The 20,469-nt window shown below is 43.9% G+C and overlaps 2 protein-coding genes across 3 annotated transcripts; one reads left to right on the top strand and one right to left on the bottom strand.

Moving 5' to 3' along the window:
* Window positions 1–561: 561 nt before the first annotated feature.
* LOC133130955 (gamma-aminobutyric acid receptor-associated protein-like 2) lies at window positions 562–4,874 on the top strand. The gene is made up of 4 exons (XM_061245977.1): window positions 562–785; window positions 2,241–2,296; window positions 2,741–2,913; window positions 4,338–4,874. The coding sequence occupies exons 1-4, from the start codon at window positions 752–754 to the stop codon at window positions 4,426–4,428; spliced, it is 354 nt and encodes a 117-aa protein (XP_061101961.1). The 5' UTR covers window positions 562–751; the 3' UTR covers window positions 4,429–4,874.
* Window positions 4,875–15,077: 10,203 nt separating this feature from the next.
* On the bottom strand, window positions 15,078–20,023 carry LOC133130951 (ubiquinone biosynthesis protein COQ9-B, mitochondrial-like). 2 transcript variants are annotated; one of them, XM_061245968.1, is made up of 9 exons: window positions 19,865–20,023; window positions 19,011–19,218; window positions 18,354–18,489; window positions 17,834–17,976; window positions 17,018–17,102; window positions 16,252–16,452; window positions 15,737–15,892; window positions 15,576–15,629; window positions 15,078–15,464 (listed from the first exon to the last, which is right to left on the bottom strand). In XM_061245968.1, exons 1-9 carry the CDS (start codon window positions 19,920–19,922, stop codon window positions 15,429–15,431), a joined length of 1,077 nt encoding a protein of 358 aa, XP_061101952.1. In that variant the 5' UTR covers window positions 19,923–20,023; the 3' UTR covers window positions 15,078–15,428. The 2 variants fall into 2 exon arrangements, with proteins under 2 accessions (XP_061101952.1, XP_061101953.1); XM_061245969.1 differs by having other exon boundaries at window positions 16,348–16,452.
* Between the last annotated feature and the right edge of the window lie 446 nt (window positions 20,024–20,469).

Below are 20,469 nucleotides of genomic sequence, written 5' to 3'. Positions count from 1 at the left end.
ATTAAATTAAATTAAAAAATAAAATGATTGATGCGTTGTCAGAGTAAAATCTGGCACATCTCTAACACCTTGGAGAATTACTCTCAGCCAACAGAATCAGAAATTCGGATCTGGCCCATAATATTTTGCCGAAGCCGGCAGTGCGCCAGACGTGACACTCCTCGGCCGGACTCGGCCCAAATATGCTTGCTACCTGGATTATAACTAGAGCTACCCTTCTTGCCTTTTTTACCATTTTACATACACTCTCAGGTAAACTTGATTTCAAGATAATTGAAAGGCGTTTTCTTCATTCATGAGTGTAAAATCTGTAGAATTTACATTATACTCATTTAGCAGGCTCTCCAATACAGAGGAACGTACAATAAATTAGAACACAAAACTGAAACAGAATTGTTACTTTATATTACATATAAATTGTAATGAATATATTAAGAACCATAGAGGGTTAAGTAATACAGCAGCTCATTGTAACAAACCAATGTGTTCCTCGGTTGAAGCAAATCACGAGAATATATCGCGCTCCTTCGCCCCCCCTCCCAAGTAGTTGAAATGGTATGATCAAAATAATGACGTCAGCTGTAAGGTTGGACTCGAATGTTAGAACGTTGTTTTGCTACATAAGTGCCGTCAGTTTCTATTTGTTTTTACGAAAATCGTAGGCTAATAATATTCATATCCTTTCATTCATCGGTCATAGTTTTTATATTTTGGCGTAAAGTAGGCTTATTTGCTAGAAGAATCAGCAAAAATGAAATGGATGTTTAAAGAGGACCATTCCTTGGGTAGGAGGGTTTAATTCTTATCTCATAATTTGTGTTTTTTCCCCTGCGATGATCATCAGTACCATTTTTTATTCATGAAAGTTGTTCTTTACCTTGTTATTTCGCGTTGTAGAGGCCTCGCTCAAGGGATGGCATGCCCAGACATAATATGATTTCCGTTTTCAAACGAAATGCAAAATTGGGCCAGAGCTACGTGTTGACATTTCTCTTCGGGTCAGATAAATTGTAAACGGCGAAAAATAGAACGCACGTTAACGTTAATTGTACACGCAGTTGAAGTAAAGCGAAGCCCTATGTCACGGGATGTTTACAATAAGGCCAAATGTGAAAACTGAGAAATTAACGCCGTTCGTTTGTTCTAGAGGCGGGCGCTTTTCATAATATGGCTTCTGTCGTACACTCAACAGTGGCGTCGCAAATCGCAAAAAATCGAAAGCTACATTATAGCGTAGAAAGAGCATATGGGGATATTATTCAGTGTACACGCCGTCGAAACGAGAGAATTTAGTCATGCCTATAGTCCCGCATAGCCTGCACGCCTCAATGCTAGCAGGTGGAAATGTACTTTTTCTTTAATTTCGCCTTTTCACCGCCGGACGTCTGACAGTATCCTTGGAAAAAGCTGCTATACTCTTAAGCCTAACCTCGTCCCGGGGATACGGTTGTAATAATGTTTTGGAATGAACAAATCTAGTCATTTAGTGTAGCTGTGCCGTGGGTGGAGATCTGAGCCGCGTGGAGGCACTTTATCAGGCAACAGAAACTGCTGCGCAGTGCTGTTAACTGCTCAAGTATCCAATGCACAGACTGCGAATATTTGTGGGGGTTTACTTGCATACAAGTAGACACGGTTGACTATAACACTGCATAGTTAACATTGCATATTGTATATAACCTATGTCCAACTGCCATTGTTCAAATACTTGAAATCAGGGACAGAAAGCTTTATAGCAGAAATACGCATTAGCAAGACATACACCAGGTTGTACTCACACCAATACATGCATGCATGCATGTGCATACAACCATACTCAGATTGCTAGCAATGGGGGACACACAGAGAATGCTAGAAACAAATGGTCAACAACTATAAGAGGGAAAATGTAGAGTTACAGATATTTCATTACATCTCAGATTGTCTATCATTGTGTGGCTCATAGACACACAGACCAGTTTATGATCACCATAAGACAGCAGATAGATTGGAACATTGTCTGTTTATCCTTACAGACAAGGATGCTATAGTACATTAATAGTCTGTGACAATCCAATGTTTGTGATGCCTGTTTTCTACACGATGCATGATTTGTGTTGACAGAGTTGACAGATTTATCCTTTGTTAGAGTTAACAGTTTGAGTTCCTGGGGAGCGAATACCCAGCAGAAAGGATTTGAAGCCACTCCTCCCTGGTGCATCATTACTAAATTGCTCTAACTCTCCAACTGTCTTTCACAGAGCACCGATGTTTGGAGTCTGCAAAAATCCGCAACAAATATCCTGACAGGGTTCCGGTAAGATTATGTGTGTGTGTGTGTGTGTGTGTACATGTGTGTCTGTGTCTTGTCCTGTGCTGTGTTATTGTCATGACTTTTCGGAGTAAAAGGGTCTCGGCTGTTTGGGTGGGAGGAACCACTCGATTGTCAGAATGCAGCCTCTAGGTGCCAGAGGTGGATTTTTTTTTTGCATCACATTCACTGATGTATAACGCAAAATATGATGCGGAAATAAGAACAATTCATTTATGAGTGATAAGTTTCCAACAGCTATATTCAGACACTGATATCAGTTTCCATTAGTCACAGGAATTGAGCATGCCTAACTGCAAGCTTTTCTGGATAAGAGTGTATGCTAAATGGTTATAATGTAATGTTTTATTTTGTGGATGGTACCTCTTTTTATAGTTGTTCCTTTTTTTTTTTTTTTAAACGTAAACATCCTTTGTGCACTCACTTCAGGTGATTGTGGAGAAGGTGTCCGGCTCACAGATCGTGGACATCGACAAGCGAAAGTACCTGGTTCCTTCGGACATCACGGTGGCCCAGTTCATGTGGATCATCAGGAAGAGGATCCAGCTGCCCTCGGAGAAGGCCATCTTCCTGTTCGTCGACAAGACCGTCCCGCAGTCCAGGTAAGAGAACGGCCGCGCTTGTTTTTCGCGAGGCGGTCTCGCGCGTCCGCGCGATCGCGTAGACCATTTTATGGCGCGCGGCGCGGGGTTTCCACTCAAAACTAATTGATTTTATGGCAGCGGGCCTCCGTTAAAAGCATGATTCGGAAAAGTGCACTTAGCCTCGGCCTCGGCGTTTCTGGAAGGTCTGTGCAGCCCGGTCTGCTCTTTGTAGATGTGAGAGGTGCCTGCAGTGCTGAGGCTACATCTGCGGATTTAAAATGGCAGATGAGAGAAGACGTGGGGAGGGAGTGTCCCGTAATGGTATGATGGTCGGGAAACTGCGCGTGTAGCTCCCAATTTTGTAGGTTCCATTCTTAGGTGGGCCAGTGCCATGGTATCCTTGTGCAAAGTGCTTAACCCGACTTACTTCAGTAAATATTCCGTCAATATTCCATAGAAGTTTTATTTATTGTGTATTTATCTATTATGCGTTCTGAGGGCATTGTATTTTGTTGTATGTAGATTTAATTTAAAATGGATAAAATGGCCATTTTTGCTCATCTGTCTACACTCAATAACCCGTAATGACAAAGGGAAAACATGTTTTTAGAACATTTTTGCAAATTTATTCAATTAAATCTGCAACACAATACAGTGTGCAAAAACTGAATGAAGGGGTCTGAATACTTTCTGAAGCCACTGCACTTCTGCCCTCAGAACACATTTCAATAAATGTAACTCTTATTTGCATGCATTGCAGATCTGGGTCAAACATAATTGTTTTGGATTCAAATGGATGCTTTACTGAGCTTGTCTGGTGTAGTGGAACCTATGAAATCCTTTCAAAAAGTGCAAACCCCACCTTCTAGTCCTCCTGGTTGGCTCAATTGCACCAGGTAAGATCAATCGAGCACAGAAAGGTATTTGAATCAAAAACGTTTATGTATTTGACCCAGGTGTTGTACAACAGTGTGTTTGCTGCTTGTCATCAAAAAAAGCCTATTCACTTTAATAATATCTCTTTTTGAATTTACAATCCTGGGTATGCATTATGGAGAGTGTGTGTGTATTTGTGTCATTAATCCCTTTGATTTCACTTATACATGATACAGTGTCCATTCTACTGCCTAGGAATGTCTACTCTGTGGTGAACACACACACACATACACACACACACACACGCGCACACACAATGACGAGACCTGTTCGCATTTTCTATTACAATAACATATCACTGTTTTGCAGTGGTTACAAAATTCGGTACGGCAGTGAAAGTATTGCTGAGACTTTAGACTTGTGGGATGTCCGTTTGTAGCGGAGCTTTTGTTAGCATAACGGCGGTAAACGCAAAGGACAGGGGACCTGCACAGAGAGAGGTCCGTCTTTTCAGCCTGCATGTTTGAGTGAATTAACGTGGCGCTGCTCAACGTCGCCCCCTGCAGCCTAACGATGGGACAGCTGTACGAGAAGGAGAAGGACGAGGACGGCTTTTTGTACGTGGCCTACAGCGGGGAGAACACGTTCGGCTTTTAGACCCTCGTAGCAGTGATCGCCACCTCCCCCTCGACCGTTATGCCACATCGCCCCTCTTCCCAGCCCTCTCAGACAAGCTTGATTGTACTGTCGACAAACTGTCGTTTGGATGAAAAGCAGAACAAGAAGAGAAGAATGATTCCCGTATTAATCATATTATGGATGCATCTGTATCTCTGGTACTCTTAATATTGCATTGAAGCTGTATACATTGTTAGATTGTTAAATTATGTTTAGTGAAGAACACGAAAAAATGGAGTGCCATTTTATGTACACTTGGGTCATTGGAGGGTTTTCTGTATTGGAAGTGCTTGATATTTTCATTTCATTTTGTTCTACTGTTGTTTGGAGTTTTGTTTTCCTTTGAGATTATATTTTAAAGAATTGAAATTAATATTGAAGGTAAGGTAGCTGGATGACCTAACCAATAAAGAATACATTTAAAATGTTTTCTACTGTCTTTATTGAGGTACAATAGGTCATTTCGGACTTCTAACGGTCAAGAGAGAAATTTCAGCAACAAACACGCTCAAATCACAACACTGTTTATCCCACCGTTTCTCTGAACGCGCTGACATTGAAACGCCAATGGCAATTAGAACCAATTTTCAACCAATGAGCTTGAATTACTGTACAGCTATACGATGTTTTGGTACAGAGTGGCCGACGAATTTAAGTATGCTATAGACACTGGCAGAGGGTGAGTCGACATGTCAGTGAGCCTTTTTCAATGATCGGAAGGGATTTACAGTGGTATTGTAACAATGTTTTAACACAAAAACCTTACCTAATGTCCCTTTAACATTTCCTGGTTTCTACTGGGCAGATTTTCTTCAGTATATTCTTTCTCACTGCACGGGCAGCTGCTTCTTCGTTAGCGATACCCCTCACAATACCTGGTTTCACTACCCAGATGAAAGAGAGGTGAGAATGATGGTGAAGTAGATAATAAGTAGGTAAATAGTGTAAGTATTTGGACAGTGATACAATTTTTGTGGTTTTGTAGCGCTGTAGTCCAGCACATGTGAAACCATGATTATGAGGTAAGGTGCAGACTGTCAGCATTAATCTAAAGACAATTACATCCATATCTGAGTAGGTTTACAGTATACCGTATACAGTGGCTTCAGAAAGTATTCCCTTCACTTTTTGCACACTGTGTTGAAGATTTAACTTTAAATATCATTTTTGCCCATTAATCTACACTGTACAACCTGTTTTTAGAAGTTTTTGGAAATGTATTGAAAATCTAAAATTGAAATCTCTCATTTATATAACTATTCAGACCCTTTGCTGTGGCTCAATTCACACTGCATGTCAGCACAAAAACCAAGCTATGAAGTCCTTGTAGTCCTCGAGGTATAGATCAGGACATGGGTGTAAAAGCCTTTCTAAAGCTTTGAGTGCTCCCTGGAGCACAGTGGCCTCAATCATTGTGAAATGGAAGTTTGGAACCATTTGGACTCCAGGGGTTCAGGGCTCCAGGGTTTTAAAGCCCATTTAAACCGCCTGGAGCATCTGTGGAGAGACCTGAAGATGGCAGATTGCACATGCATCCCATCCAATCTGACTGCTTGAGAGGATCTGCCAGGAATAATGTGATAAACTGCCCAAATCCCGGTGTGCAAAGTGGGCTCATACAAAGTGCTGAATTAAATGAGATACTTATATAAATTAGATTTTGAACATTTCTAAACATGTTTTCACTTTGTCATTATGGGTTATTGATTGACTGGCATAAAAGGCAATTTTGTCCATGTAAAATCACAATAAAGCGTGCAAAAAAAGTGAAGGGGTCTGAATACTTTCTGAAGCCACTGTATATTGTTCCACTTAATCTACAGGGTCCATTTGCTGGGTTTTGTTGAGTGATGAAGACGGGCATATCTTGTGCAGGGTGGAGAGAGCATAAGCGCAGGACCACGTGCCAGGTGTGATGTAGAGGTCTTTATTTGAAATGAAATTCTATTGGTTTTGTCATTACAACAGAACAACTTTCAATCAGTTAGGTGCTGGAATGAGTAAAACTGATGCTTTTGACTGGCACCAAATTATTGGGCTTTAAATAACCCTCTAACATTCGCAACCGATATGATGACGCAATTCAAATTCTATTTTCACTGGGGAAATATACCATCCAGCCCAGATTAAACACAACAGCATAACACATCTACACAGTGACACAGAATAACACACAACTTAAACATGATAATGCCCACCTACACACACATACACAAACAATATACAACGATGAGCCAAAACATTATGCCTAAACATATGCTGTTGGTCCTCCACGTGCCATCAAAACAGCTCTGACCCGCAGAGGCATGGACTCTACAAGCCCTCTGAAGGTGCCCTGTGGTATCTGGCACCAAGATGTTAGCAGCAGATCCTTTAAGTCCTGTAAGTTGCGAGGTGGAGCAGCCTTGGATGGGACTTGTTTTTCCAGCACATCCCACAGATGTTCGATCAGATTGAGATCTGGGGAATTTGCAGGCCAGGACAACACCTTGAACTTTTCGTCATGTTCCTCAATCCATTCCTGAACAATTTGTGCAGTGTGGCAGGGCGCATTACCCTGCTGAAAGAGGCCAGTACCATCGGGGAATACCGTTGCCATGAAGGGGTGTACCTGGTCTGCAACCGTGTTTAGGTAGGTGGCACGTGTCAAATTGACGTCCACATGAATTCCTGGACCCAGGGTTTCCCAGCAGAACATTGCCCAGAGCATCACACTCCCTCCACCGGCTTGTCTTCTTCCCACAATGCATCCTGGTGCCATCTTTTCCACAGGTAAACGGTGAACACGTACCTGGCCGTCCACATGATGTAAAAGAAGATGGGACTCATCGGACCAGGCAACCTTCTTCCATTGCTCCAAGGTCCAGTTCTGATTGGTCCAGGTCCTGTGCCCATTGTAGGCACTTTTTACGATGGAAAGGGGTTAGTACTCTCACCGGTCTGCGCCTACGCAGCACCGTACACAGCAGGGTGCGATGCACTGTGTGTTGTGACACGTTCCTCCCGTAACCGTCATTAAAACTTTCCGCGACTTCTGTCGGTTCGGACCAGACATTTCCCTCGCACATCGATTAGTCTTGGGCTCCCAACACCCTGTCGCCAGTTCCTGGTTTGTCCCTCCTCTGACCACTGTCGGTAGGTACTCGCCACTGCTGACCGGGAGCACCCCACAAGCCTTGCCGTTTCGGAGATGCTCCGGCCCTCTCGTCTGGCCATGATGACTTGGCCCTTGTCAAAGTCGCTCAGATCTTTACACCTGCCCATTTCTCCTGCATCCAACCCGTCGACTACAAGAGCCAACTGTTCACTTACCATCTGATATATCCCAGACCTTGGCATGCACCGTTGTTATGAGATAATCAATGTTAGTTGCTTCTTCTGTGAGTGGTCATAATGCTTTGGCTCATCGGCAAAATGTATGCAATTAGCAGTAAACAATAGGACACGCATACATTCGACTCCAGAATTACTGGCACCCCGACTGGCAATGCATAAAAAATACTTGTACTTGTACATAAATCCTGTACTTCATTAATGTCTCAATGCAACCAACAAAAATCTAACATTCATTTAATAAAAAATAGATTTCACCAAAATCAAGGTTCCATAATTATTGGCACCCCTGGTTTATTACTTGGTGCACTTCTGGCAAGGATAACAGCTTGGAGAATTCTTGACAAGGTTAAGGAACACATTTGAGGGGATTTTGGACCATTATTCTATGCAGATCTTAGCAAGATCCTTCAGATTCTTGGGTTTGCACTGGCCTCTTCAGTTCAGCCCGCAGGTTTAGGATTGGATTGAGGTCCGGCATGTGATATGGCCACTGCAGAACATATATTTTGTTGTCACTGTCAGGGAAGTGAAATATAAGGTGAAATATAGTTCATTTTCAAATCCAGCAATTTTAACATTTAACGTTCGACACCCTGATTACCAACCACAACACATCAACCGTTAAGACCTTTCACTTACCCAACATGTAAAATAAACGTATTCAATTTAATTTGTTTATAACAACCAAAAGATATCAATTATCAAATAAATTGCCAAATTCGTTGATAGGAAGAGCAACATGTTGGATCAAGGTTTATCAAAATGTACAACTCACAAAGAATAAAGTTAAGAATTGTATTAAGTTACAGAACAATCAACATCTAAATCTAAAGATGACGGTCAACTACCTTAAACGAAGAACCTTGCAGACATGGACAGTCACAAAAGAAAATAATGAAAGTGCCAAACCACAGCATCTGTTTCCCAGAACAGTCCCAAAAACTGAAAGTTAAAAAAGCCAGAAGGCAGCTGAATCTTCCTTAAATCAGTGAAATGTAAGCATTGCCTTGTAGCCAGAATCCTGAGACTCACATTAAAGACCTGAGATTCCTCAGATAGCAGCAGCAGACCTCAATCCAATCAAAAACCTGTGGGCTGAACTGAAGGATCTTGCAAGGATCTGCAGAGGAATGGTCCAAAATACGTTCCTTAACTTTTGTTAAATCTATTTTTTTATTAAATTAATGTTTAATTTTGCTTGGTTCCTTTGAAACATTAATAAAGTACAGTACTTTTCACATGTTCAGCATTTTGAGTTTATCTCAGTAATCAGATTTGTATTATTTTTTTTTTTCTAGCAGCACACATAGTTGCAAAATTGTAACATAAAATAATGACATGACTGAAGAGCTATTGCTGATAACACACGCACAGCGGACAGAGTATGTCGTCCTGTCCTTGAGTCTGAGAACAGGCCATGACACAGGGGGCTGCAGACTCCTTCCAGCATCCTGTCCGTGGTTCTACCCTGTGGTAGAACAGCATGGTAACCTACCATAGGGTAAAACCACTGGCGTGACACTGGAGACACACAGATCCCACCGCTGACACCATGCACGCTCCCTCTCTACGTGCACCTGGCGGTCGAGCTGCACGTTCACGCCTGTTTTCCGTTCTGGTTCCTCAGTGGTGGAATGACTTGCCTACCACTGTCAGAACAGCAGAATCCCTCCCCCTATTTCGACGCAGACTCAAAACCCACCTTTTCAAACTCTACCTTAGTCCTCCCTCCTGATTTCCCCTGCCCCTCCTTTCTGATATCCCTATCCTTGTCTAACCCCCCCCCCCTAAAAAAAAAAAAAAAAATGATGACAACTATGTTTAGAACAGCATTTCCTGTGTATTTTGCTAGTTTCTGGATGTGATGCTCTGACTTATGGTAGAACCTATGCACTTGTAAGTTGCTTTGGATTAAAAGCGTCTGCCAAATGACTAAAATGTAAATGTAAAATGGACGCATCGCTGCTCCAGTGCTGTATGCACACATCGATATACCAACCTCAATGTACACACTTGCACATGGACAACAACATCCTTTCTCAGTGTTTTATCCCAATTTGGAAGATCCCATCCCAACTTCTGGCTCGTCCCGTCCCATCTCCCTAGCACATGCGCCTCACGTGTAGCCAGCCTACTGGTTCTTTTGCTCCATGGGCAACTGCAATACCCTTATGGGCCAGACGGGGAAACAGTGAGCAGTGCTGGAGTGGTGAAAATCCCCTCTCAACACTGCTATGGCTAATTATATTTAAATCCCATTGGATTCCCTGTCACATGGCTTGGGATGGTTCAGATTTGTTCCAGTCTGTATCAGTCTGCGTTGAGTGGTTTTCTAATTCTGTTGCAGAAACATGTCATATACTACACATATGCACAAACCTTTGAAACAGAAAGACGGAAACAAGTGCACTATCTCCCCTTTGTGACTAGTGACTGGTACCACCACTGCATCCTGTTTAGCAGGTTGGTGTGCAGATGTATTAGTGTATTCATGCCATGACTGTCAAAGAAAAAAAAAGTGTCATTCAGCTATTCACATTTATCTGCGGAAGAGATTTGCAGGGTTTAATCTGACAAATCACTTATTTATAACTTACATTCAAAGCTTGGCTTTGGCTTGTCATCATCCAGCTTCTGTTCCAGGGTAAGGTAAAAAAAAATCATTTCCCCAGTATTGTGGTAATGGAAAACACCCTGTGCATTCTGGGAAGGTTTTTTTTAAAATAGACATTCAATGATAATCTAATTCTTGAGAACTGAATTAGACCTCTCTCTGAGGCACATACACATTCACACAAATTGCTCTGTATCGCACATTCATTCATAATGGACTTGCCCTTGTTCACACACGCTGACATGCAACGAGACTCACCCTTAATTCTGGGCCCTCTTGCTGCCTGGAGAGCGTAATAGAGTGAAAATACGCGAGTTACGCACATCCTCCCTCGGCGCTCCTGTGAGAGAAGATCAAACGGAATCCACAGGGCTGTGGGTTAGTCATCCGCACCAGGGCTAACCCTAACCCAGCCCCCCGCCCCTCAGAACGGAATCACAACTCAGCAAATTTAACCCACGCTGGAAAACTACACACACTATGGTCACTTTAACAGAAATAAAACAAGGGATATAATCCAAACTGTGTAAACAATGTAAAGGCATTTCACAATATGATATACTGTGTAGTACATATGATTTTATAAAGTAACAGATATTATACCTGTATTGACACTATGCATGTATTTATGTATTTATGTATTTAAATGATGAATTACACCTATTTCCATAACCAGATCTCTTGTACTTATTTTTTGTTGAAAAAAGGGTTGATACAAAAATCATGACTCACCCGAACAGTTTCCTTGCAAGAAGAGTTATGGTTCGGTCTGTGTTCTGCCGACGACACGGAGTGCAACTGTCAGCGACAGCGGTGGCAGGGATCCCAGTGGTGAATTTAGCGGCGCTGATCGAAAATTGACACAGCCCTGTGGTATTTCGCTCAAACGCGCGCTGAACACTCCTCGCCTCTGTCCTCCCTCCCCAAGCGCTTTCTTCTGCCGCGAGATATGCGAGGGAGAAGGCCTCGTTCTTCTTTTAATCGTTCCTCAGTGGACGCAAACGGCTAAATCAGCACTGCTCGCAGTAATGTTTCTTTCTTCATGCAAGACTTACCGTAGCTTCCTGGATTAAGAGACAACCAGTTGTGTAAACACAAGGCCAGTGGTTGATATCCTTTGAATAAAATGACAACTCAGATTTTTAGATTGATCTATTGTTCCATAACCATACTAATTACCATCTTATGCAAGAAAATAATAAAATAATCTTGATTGATGATTGATTCTATTGCCAGTGTTTATCTAAAATCTTTAGTGCTTTATGCATTCTTTACCCACATGTGCCACATGAAAATATAAAAAAAATTTTTTACAATAGCTCTTACTTGGAACAAAATGTTACCTAAATTATATAAGGCTTACTTTGACAGTCACAAAAACTGAAACTTTAGAGAGTCAACGTGTTTGTGGGTGCATTAACATCACAAAATGGGAGTGCCCGTGGACGAATGCATTGCGTACAGTAGAGCAGGACACAGAACCAGACTGCTTTCGCCCCAAAAGCCTGCTTCGTGCCTGTGGTTCTGTGTCCAGCACTAATGTAGGCATTGCGCTCTTCATGACCACACCAGTACTGTAGTTCCACCTGCCAGAACCACCAATAATCAACAGTGCCAGTCGTGTGTTAGTATCATTACAGTTGCAGTGCTGCCTCTTAATAGTATAGTATAGTATAATAGTATAATAGCATAGCAATGGTAGCAGTGCTATTGGTAGAATGAGCAGTACCCGGCTTAAAAAAAAAACAGCTGGTGGCTGGTTGATCATTTTAGACCAGCTCAAGCTAGGTTTTGAAACCGCTGGTAGCTGGTCATTTTCTAGCTGGCCATAGCTGGATTTTACAGTGGGGTAGGACAGCAGCAATAGATGTAACACCAGCAGCAGGGCATTAGGGTTAAAGGAGGGGGCACTGACCTTGGTACGGGGATCATGCTGAGATGGTCGTTCTCCGTAGAGAAGCTGAAGGCATGGGAGAAAGAGCCCCATGACTCTACCCCCTCTCTCTCACGGGTGTGTGCAGTGCCTGCGTGGAGCAGGATGTTCCATATGATTTTTGGGGGGTTTAGAATCAAGAGGGGATTGAATAATTACAGGGAGAAAAAAAAAAAAAACCTGGATGTTCCAATGAGATCACTAACCCATCTGTGACCCCGCCCATTCTTTCTCCACCCGACTTCAACTCCATAACCCATCCGCCCCCAGCACACCCCCCCCCCTAAAAAAATGTTCTGTGAAAGTAAACAAGGGAGCGTGATGTCAGAACGGACTGGGGCAATGTTCATATGCGCTCCAGACCGCAGATCCCTCCTGACAAAAGCACCTTTATTCACCGTGCCCAGTTTCCCTGGCTCGGGCTCTTCCAGGGCCCTGCAGACTCTCAGCACTCCAGCCTGGTTAAGAGAGACGTGTGGCTGAAAGCTTAAGGCCATGTACTCCCACTTTCTCTTTCAGGTGCATAATCTGGGCCTGTGTTCATAACCCTGCTGACAAAAACACAACAAGATTTTGACACCGTTGTTAGCTGGTTGACAAGTTCAGACCGACTCCCGGCTTGACATGGTTTGACCAACTCAAGCTATGTTTGGAAACAGTCAGACTACTAGGTCAAGCTACCAGCACTAGCTGACCGTTTATGACCAGCTTGGCCATGCTGGTTGACAAGCTCATACCCAGCTTGACCAGCTCAATTTTAAAGCTGTTCAAGCTGGCATAGCTGGATGTTACAGCAGGGAAAGCACCTCAGAGTGAGCGTGTTGATCCAGGATCAGTTTCTCATTACATCTCGTAATGGATATGGTTAGGATATGGACAGTGGAAAGCTGATTCTGGATCAGTGCTCCTACTCTGAGACGTGTTATGAATACAGGATATGGACAGTGGAAAGCTGATTCTGGATCAGGGCTCCTACCCTGAGACACGTTATGAATACAGGCTCAGTTTTCTCTGGCTGTCTGTTTGGGTGGAGTATCTGAAGCTCAGTCTGGTCCTGCAGATGGAGAACAGAGGCTCAGTTATAGCTGGCAGAAAAGCCACCATCTTGCTGGATGGCTTGGCTGTTGATCTGGGACCGGTGCCCAGTTTCAGAGCAGTGGTGACAGTGATACCCACCACACACCACACCATACAGATATACTTTGCATCTGATCATTGAAAACATATTTATAAAAGATATTTTAAAATAATTTCATTAGGGATTGGACCAATATGTATACTCCTACACAATTCAGCAAAGTCCCTTGTCAGACCTGAGCTAGTTACAATGTATGCATCTTCTACCAAATAAAAAAGAAAATGGTGGTCATAATTTACTGTGCGGCTCTTAGGCTGTAGTGACAGTTGGAATGGTCTCCGGAATATTTTAACACAAGCAGGAGCTGTGTGTAAGCATGTAGTGACTGGCTTGCTGACAGGGGAATAGAACGGTTTTATTTTTTTTTAGCACACAGCTAACTTACTAACAAATCCTACACAGACCTGAAGCTTCACCTACAGTATCTGCAACTACACCTACTGACCATCGGGGTGAAAAAATGACTTACTTTACTAACTTTATCTGTTTTTTGAATTCTCCAAAAGCTTAAGCACGGTGCATTTTTCTGGAGTTAAATGTTGCGCCAGGGATGGGCAAGGAAGGCCATGTCCCCTTCTGCTCTTATTGAATTATCCCAAGTGTGATATGACATCTTACAGAAATGTATTGACACCAGCGTCTGTGAAACTATACGGAACATTTTCAGTGTAAACTACAACCGCCATTTGTTGTAGAAAACCAATTAGGTAGGGTATTCGATGGAAACAAAATGTGTATAAACCGGCCCTGCAGGAACAATATTACATACCTCTGTTCTATTCATTACATTTCCGGCACCTTCCAACCTCTCTCTGCTACACCCTGTCCTCACTTCTTCCACAGGAAGAAGCCTGGGGCCTATTGGCTAAGATACATGGGTTGGTGGTTGAAACTTGGGTGTCACTACGATCAGATCCGCGCAGCTGTTGGGCTCTTGAGCAAGGCCTCCCCATTGCTTCAGGGGGGGATTGCCCCTGGCTTAGTCTAATATCAACTGGAAGTTGCATTAAAAGGGTTGGTTGGAGAAAAGTGTCAGCCAAATAAAAAATTATAATTAAAGGTACAATAGGTAAGATTTTTGTGTTAAAACATTGTTACAAGACTATTTGTAAATCCCTTCAGATCATTGAAAAGGCTCCCTGACATGTTGACTCACCCACTGCCTGTGTTTATAGTCCTTAAAAAATTCAGGTTTGAAAATATAAAGTTGGCCTGGCAATTTGTACCAGAACATTGTGTAGCTGTACAATAATTCAAGCTCATTGGTTGAAAATTTTAATTGGCACAGCCAATGGCGTTTCAACGTCATCGTGTTTAGAGAGAAGGGGAGGGATAAACAGTGTTGTGGTTTGAAGTTGTTTGTTGCTGCAAAAACTTTGCATTGGTTTGATCGAGTCGGTTGCCTTAAGAATGTGAAGGGTAAAGTGTCAAAACCCCTACATATTACATGACAATTAGTATTGTGTAGTATTAATAACATTAGTTCAGAGTCATTTAAGAAGAGGTCATGAAGATGACTTTCTCAGATGTACATTCTCACGCGGCAGTCTCCGCTCTCTCTCCTGTACGTTTGTGGACATAAAAGAAAAGCACAGCGCACGGCAAGATGAGAATTCATTTAGTTTTATTGAAGTTATTTTCATAGACAACAAAACATTTCAAGTGCAATGCATATTTTATATCATATGTTATATGACGGTCATGGTTTCAATGAAAGGACAGGGGTGGATGTCTACGCTAGCGGACCCTGAACCCGAAGTCCCCCTGACCCAGATGAGACAGCTATGGCACGGTCACCCCAGAGCCTGCCCTGAGGACAACACCCCGGAGGACACAGGAGGACACGGTGTCAAACAAACCCAACCCTGGCAGAATAAGCAGGACCGTGAGGTTTCGCAGCAGACGTGAAATGGGACAACAGAGATTTGTGGGCACGGTAGAGATGAGGCCCCTGTACTTCACCGCCGTTGGTTCATCCCTGTAAGGTTCTTCAGCTGGGGACAGAACAAGTGAAAAGGAAGAGGGGGACAGAATGAAGGGGAGATAAGAAAGTGAAAAAACACCACGTTGTCTGAACCAATCAGGAGGCTCTCTCACACACTCACAGTGACTGCAGCTCCCATGAGCCCCTGCGCCACTGCCTCCCCGGTGGACTGCACCTGCAAAGGCCGGGCAAACATACAGTAAACATACAGCAAACATAAGGTCCTCAGAGCGTATCCTGGGCAAACAGGAGCCGGGTACAGTGCCGGCCGGCTGAGGTTACCTGCTTAGCTGCGTCCGCCATGCTCATCATGTCCTGGATACGGTTGTCGAGGAAGGTCCACGTGTCCTGGAAGTCGGGGGAGGAGTCCTGCAGCATCACCAGCTCCGTGGTGTTGTAGATGCCTGTCAGAGCGGCCCGCCGGGTGTACCAGTTCAGCTGAGCGAGAGAGAGGTGGAAGAAAGACGAGAAAGGAGGAAGAGGAAAGAGAGAGAGGAGGAAGAAAGACGAGAGAGGAGGAAGAGGGCCGAGAGACAGACGAGGGAAAAGAGAGGAGGAAGTGAACGAGAGAAAGGGAGAGGGAAATGTGGAAAGAGCACAGCATGGAGAAGTCAGAACACTGCTTTCACCCTGTGGTTCATCGAGGAATCAACTAACGATTAAACGCACAGACCAGGAGAGAGGAGGTGAAAATACCGAGTGAAAGAGAGAAGGCAGTGAGAGTGAGAGAGAGAGGGAGAGAGGAGAGGAGAGGTGGAGAGAGGGAGCATGCTCAGGAGGAGAGGAGCAGTGGTAACCTTGGCAGAGCCGGGCCGGACGGAGTGGAGGTGTTGATGCACAGGGGAGAAGATGAAGTTAGAGGAGGGGGGTTTGGGCCGGGAGGACACACTCACGTCTGTGGAGCGGTCCCCGGCGTAGTACCAGATGTCGTCGATCAGGGTGGAGAGGTGCTTCAGGCTGTCGGGGATGTTATGAGGAAGGAGCAGGATACTCATGGCCTGGAGAAAGCCAGCATTTCGAGATTTCGTTATTTACCCTTGCCCAAGAACTTGGGCTGTGTGGTGCTCCCAGTTCAGGAGGATTTTCTCTGAAAATGTATGTGCGTTGACCAGAAAAATAATCTGCTAATTGGGATGCAAACTTTTTTTTCTCCTCAGAAAAAATGTTAGCATACATCCCAACCAAGAACAATAGATAATATACCTGCAGTCATACAGCGGAAAATGGTTTACTTTTAGCATGATGCAGCTAAAATGTAATGTCTAATGTAAAAACATTTTTTTCATTTAAACATTTTAAATAAACGTTTTGAGCTTTTGTTTCGGTCATGTTCTGTTTCGGTATTGCCGGAACCTAGTAGTGAAAGGGTTGAATATGTGAATATGTAAAAAGGGTAGGTGTAATAAGCTAAAGCTTCAGCCTACACCTTTTCGGTTGCTATTCATTATATCTATGTGCATTCATTCTGTAAAATTGTTCATTCGGAACGAAATAAATTACTACTACTACTACTTGAGATGCAGCACAGGGCTTACCTGTAGCGGCGTGCCCTAAAGGTTTTACCTGTGGCCAGGTGTCAATGTACGGGATCAGCATTCTCAGCCGCGCCTCCACTGCGTCTCTCAGGTACTGCGCCGTCTCCTTGGGTCTGAAACGGACGGCAGGTTAAACATCTCAGCAGCGGGATCCGACACCAGCACGTCTCTCTGCACTGCACAATTTTCATAAACCTCCGACTTCACACGGGTTCTGAAATTCAGTTCCTCTAATTCCCAAACCAATGTACTGATACACCAATAATGGAAACCTTTAATAATAATAATAACCTTTGGGAACCATTCTTTTTTTCACATTAATCTCTACTCTGTTCAACTCCAGCCTACAAAATTAAGACTTTTCTTGCAAATCGATGCTCGGATGTCTGGCTTCGATTTTTTCGACCGTTTTAGATTAACATGGAAAACTTAAAATACCCATTTTGTACTGTTATTATCACTGTTATTATACTTACCATTATTACTAAAATTATTATATTATATATGAGTTCCAAAGTACTGTACTGCATCATCAACAAAGACAATGTGTGCATGTCTATGAGTGTGTGTGTGTGTGTGTGTGTGTGTGTGTCTGAGAGCATGTATATGTGTGTGTGTGTGTGTGAGAGAGAGCATGTATGTGTGTGTGTATTTGTATGTTTGTGTGTAAGAGTTTGAGTTTGTGCACATGTATGTGTGTGTGAGAGTGTGTATGTGTGTGTGTGTATGTTTGTGTGTAAGAGTTTGAGTTTGTGCACATGTATGTGTGTGTGAGAGCGTGTATGTGCGTGCGTGCGTGTGTATGTGTGTGTGTGTGCATGTTTGTGTATGTGTGGTCACTTACTCTGCCTGGCCCAGCTGGACCTGGTTGTGCTCCTCAGCCAGAGACTCAGTCAGCTGGCTGTTACACTGAGCTACAAAGTGCAGGATCAGGTCCCCTGCCCCATTGGTGAACAAGCCTGCCGACGCGGATGACAAACCCAGGCTCTGTCAGACAGCAGAGAGACAAGAAGTGTGACCTTCCGGCAAACCCAGCCTACTACATCTCCCATCCTACCCCTCACCTCCTAACTTCAGCCCCAATCCTCAATCCCCATTTCTTTGCTGCCCGGGGCGGCCTGTAGCGTAGTCGTTAAGGTACATGACTGGGACCGGCAAGGTTGGTGGTTCAATCCCCGGTGTAGCCACAATAAGATCCGCCCAGCCGTTGGGCCCTTGAGCAAGGCCCTTAACCCTGCATTGCTCCAGGGGAGGATTGTCTCCTGCTTAGTCTAATCAACTGTAAGTCGCTTTGGATAAAAGCGTCACCAAAATGATATGTAATGTAATGTAACATGTGCACTCCACGCCCCCCAGCCTCTCACCTCGGCCCCCGCGGAGATGGCCTCTGCAGACCAGCCGTGCTGCGGGACAAAGTCCAGCGCTGCGGTGAGGATGCGAGTCTGCAGCTGCTCCTCCGTCTCGTAGTCCTCGCTCTCCTCCCCGCCCTGGTCCGCATAGCTGTGCAGCAAACGCACAACGTCGAGAAAGGGAGTGACGCACGCGCACGTGGCCAAGAGCACGACCGCAAAATCTGTACGCAACCACCCAGTAAACGTCTGCTGATATAACGCACATCGTCACAAAGTTTTTTTTGTTAAACCGTAGCGTATTAATGCTGTTGTAATATTGCAGTATCTGATTGGATAGTGAAGCTTCATGAAACCAAGCCTGGATGGCACTAATGCTGGGCCATTTAAATGAATCAGAGATGGATAATCCAGGGGCCAGAAAGTAAAAGTCTTGCCAAGTTTTTCTTCTACCCATGAACTCAGTCAGCCAATTTCAACAATTAGTAGTATCTCCTTGGCGAAGGCGATTTTACACCTCTGGAACCAGTAACAATACTTAGTCTGACTCAGTCATTTGCTGTTTGCACGTGGTAGCTCCATCCACATCGGAGTTCATGAAACCTCAATCTCCCATTACTATTTACGTCAGTACTGGGGGGTCAGTTACCTGCTATCTAGCGGAGTGCTGACCTTGAATTAGGTTTCGGAGACTCCTCCTCTGGTGCAGAAGCTGCTGGCTCCGACTCGGACGGGTGGGCCTGGTAATGCTGGTGGTAGGAAGAAGACGAAGAGGAGACAGTGGGGTCGGATTTGGAATCGTCCTGTAGTAGCACACCGGCTCGGTGAAATCCGCGGTGTCCGGCGTAGCACTGGGGGGTGGTGCCCGCCTGAGCAGTCACTTGAGCAGAGGGTGGAACGAAAGATTAAAATAACTTCTCAGTGGAGCCGAGTTATCGTCAGGTTCTTCCAAATCAATACCCCGCATATCCACATGAAGTGCGGGGACATCTGTAAATTAAGTTACTCGTCAGCACTAGCAAGTAGCAAGATTTGCAAACTCCTTGCTGCCGATTAAAAACGTAAACACATTTTAAGACATGCTAATTTCTAGGACATGCTAATTGGTCATTAGTACACGTCACCCACACATGAATACACGGAGAAACTACAGGTCGTACAAGGGTAACGTGTGAACTACCGTTAGATTAACGAGAATTCCCTAGCATAGCATAGTCCCAGCCGCGCTCACTTTCAAAGGACATGCATACCCAGCTAACGCTGCAGCAAGCTCTACTGATGTTTGTCAGTTCAGTCTCCTCATTCTGCCACTATACTTCATGTGAACTACTAATGTTAGTGTGCTTAGCTAACCCTGATGTTAGCCATGTAAACACAGCATTAGCTACAGTTAGCTAGCTAGTGTCTGTCCTTCATAATCACCTTCCCTCGGACCAGCTAGCAAGTAAACACACTCACGGATTCGAGGCACTAAAAACAGAGACACCAGCTCTGAACAGTAACCCCCCCAAAAGAGCCTTGCTCACCGCTACTGAAACAGCGCAGGGCCCGTCCCACTCGTAGTCCTCTGAGCAGCACCGCCATAACCTGTAGGTTAGCAAATTCAAAACAAGCAGCGATAGCTACGTTTTCCTCAGGCGCGTATGAAATACGTCAGTACTCAATGGCTCATGTCGGCACGTTGCTGCCATGGTGACATAAAGTCCGTATTTGTGGGGGATTCGTAGTTGAATTGATATTTAAAACAAACAAAACAAATAATGTGTTTTATGAATCACTGAGGCGCCCAGGAGGCCAAATCCTCCAGGTTCTCATAACCCTTGCACAACACACATAAATCAGTTTCTTAAAAGACCAATGACAGGCTGTCATTAATTGCCACCCACAAAATTAAAACTTAACTGTAGTCATTAGTCCAGAACCAGTGTGTATTTCAAAGAGTATGGACAATTGACCATGGGTTCTTTAACATTGCAGCCAAGTGTGTATTCATTCTGCACCATCATAGAAAAACTGCAGTAATAATAGCAAGTATGAAACATGCAAGTATTCTGATAATGCACCCCACCACAGCCATGCTAATGTTCAATTGAAATGAGAAATAATGGAAAAATTAAACAAACAAAGTACC

The sequence above is a fragment of the Conger conger genome, chromosome 6 (genome assembly GCF_963514075.1).
Source record: "Conger conger chromosome 6, fConCon1.1, whole genome shotgun sequence".
NCBI lineage: Eukaryota > Metazoa > Chordata > Actinopteri > Anguilliformes > Congridae > Conger > Conger conger.
This window is presented reverse-complemented; position numbering and strand designations above follow the sequence as displayed.